The 1,747-nt window shown below is 45.4% G+C and overlaps 1 protein-coding gene across 2 annotated transcripts in view; it reads right to left on the bottom strand.

Annotated features, from left to right (window-relative positions):
- Positions 1-1,448, bottom strand: part of ndufaf7 (NADH:ubiquinone oxidoreductase complex assembly factor 7) — a 7,225-nt gene extending 5,777 nt beyond the window's left edge. Inside the window, exons 1-4 of one of the 2 annotated variants that reach the window (XM_014022647.1) lie at positions 1,210-1,448; positions 869-1,017; positions 443-523; positions 258-368 (exon numbers count right to left, since the gene is read on the bottom strand). In XM_014022647.1, the coding sequence (XP_013878101.1) occupies positions 258-368; positions 443-523; positions 869-1,017; positions 1,210-1,261 (393 nt within the window). In that variant the 5' untranslated portion in view covers positions 1,262-1,448. The remainder of the gene's footprint in view (positions 1-257; positions 369-442; positions 524-868; positions 1,018-1,209) is intronic. The other variant, XM_014022646.1, reaches the window with a different exon arrangement.
- Between the last annotated feature and the right edge of the window lie 299 nt (positions 1,449-1,747).

Here is a 1,747-nt window from a genome sequence, read left to right as displayed (position 1 = left end):
CATTTGTATCAGTTCAACTAAACATGGGCATAGTAACAACATTTATTATTCTACATTTATACATTTTAGGCAACTAAGGCAAAAATATAATTAATTTAGAAAATCTTTTCAGGACCCCACCTTGATGTTTCAGGACCCCACTTTGGGTCCCGACCTCAACTTTGGGAACCACTGCTTTAATCCCATGGTTCTGATCAATCTGTGAATCGATATGTTTACTTGAGTTCAGCCGTCACTCTCAAGCTCCAGGTTCTTACTCTGAGGACGTCAGCAGCCAGCGAGCCTTTCCCTGGGCCCAGTTCTACCAGCTGCAGCTCTGTGGGTCGACCCGCCCCCATCCACTCGCTGAGGATCCACACGCCTACCAGCTGGAGGAGCAGAGACACACCGGTTATCCTGCTGAGAGAAACACCTGCTGAGGAAGAAAGGGGAGGAGTCTAACCTCTCCGAACACCTGGCTGATCTCAGGTGATGTGATGAAGTCTCCATCTGGTCCCAACATGTCCTTCTTCACATAATAACCCTGCAGCAGAACAGACCGGACCGAGCAGCAAAATCAAGACCAGGATCTGAGACTACGATCCAAACATCAGGTGATTGATTAGGTCTGTTCTGTAAGGGGGGTTGGTCCTGCAGGAAGTCTGCTGTTCTTTGGGGGGAACCAGAGAAAACCCACACAAGCACAAAACAAATGATAAACAACTCCGCTCAGAAAGACCCCAGGTCCAAACTGGGGATCGAACCCAGGACCTTGTTGCTGTGAGAAATGAGTGCTAACCACTGATCCACCGTGTTGTCCAGGTTGACCATTACAGAACAGGAACAGGAGTCTAGTGTCTGGACTCAGACCTGGACTCGGGTCACATACCGTCACAGGGTTGGTCAGAACCACCTTCATGTACTCGGCCACAGAAATCGGACCTGTTGCTTGGATTTTGGAGCTCAGGTGTTTCAGCAGGGACGGGCTGTCTGATGAAGACCTGCAGAATGTCCTGGACTGAGCTGGTCTCCATCGTCCTGTCAGAACCGAACACATCCAGACTTGTTTTCATTTTAAACCCGTTCCTCTGACAGCTCAGTTCAATAAAGCAGATTAAACTTTGACTCCTGCTGTTTTATCTAAGTATATAAATGATTTGCATTGAGCAGGATATAACGTGAAGCTGTAAGGTGGTTCGGTTCTGCTGACCCGGATGATGAAGGACATACCTGCAGCAGGTGACCTGACAGACTGAAGACAGAACCTGCAGATCCTCCTCATGCTCACAGACCACAGTTCGGTTCCGTCTCTGAGTTCATCACCAACAGAAATGAGAACAAACTGCGGTCAGACGGAGGCTGAAAGTCCACCTGACAAAAATGCAGATGTTCAAATGTTTGTTTAACTTTAAACACTCAAAAGCTACAACGATCTTCTAAAATGTAGCAAAATTGCTAACAGGAAATAGCAATTCTTCTACGGTTTAAATCAGAGCGACAGCGCCACCTGCTGGACGGAATTAAACAAGCCAGCGTCGATGAAATGATATAAATACAGTATACACTCCTGATCAAAATCTTAAGACCAGTCAAAAAAGTGCAAGAATTTGCATTTTGCACTATTGGATCTTAAGAAGGTTCTAAGTAGAGCTTCACAATGTTAAAAGAAGAAATCAGTGCAAGAGACAAGAACTTTTGAGCAGGGAATTTTCTGAAAACTGCATTTACACTCAAACATGATTTTTTTCAGCTGATCAAAAGTTTAAGA

Source organism: Austrofundulus limnaeus, unplaced genomic scaffold (genome assembly GCF_001266775.1).
Source record: "Austrofundulus limnaeus strain Quisiro unplaced genomic scaffold, Austrofundulus_limnaeus-1.0 Scaffold337, whole genome shotgun sequence".
In the NCBI taxonomy this organism is placed as follows: domain Eukaryota; kingdom Metazoa; phylum Chordata; class Actinopteri; order Cyprinodontiformes; family Rivulidae; genus Austrofundulus; species Austrofundulus limnaeus.
The sequence above is the reverse complement of the archived record's forward strand: the minus strand, read 5'-3'. Positions and strand labels throughout refer to the sequence as shown.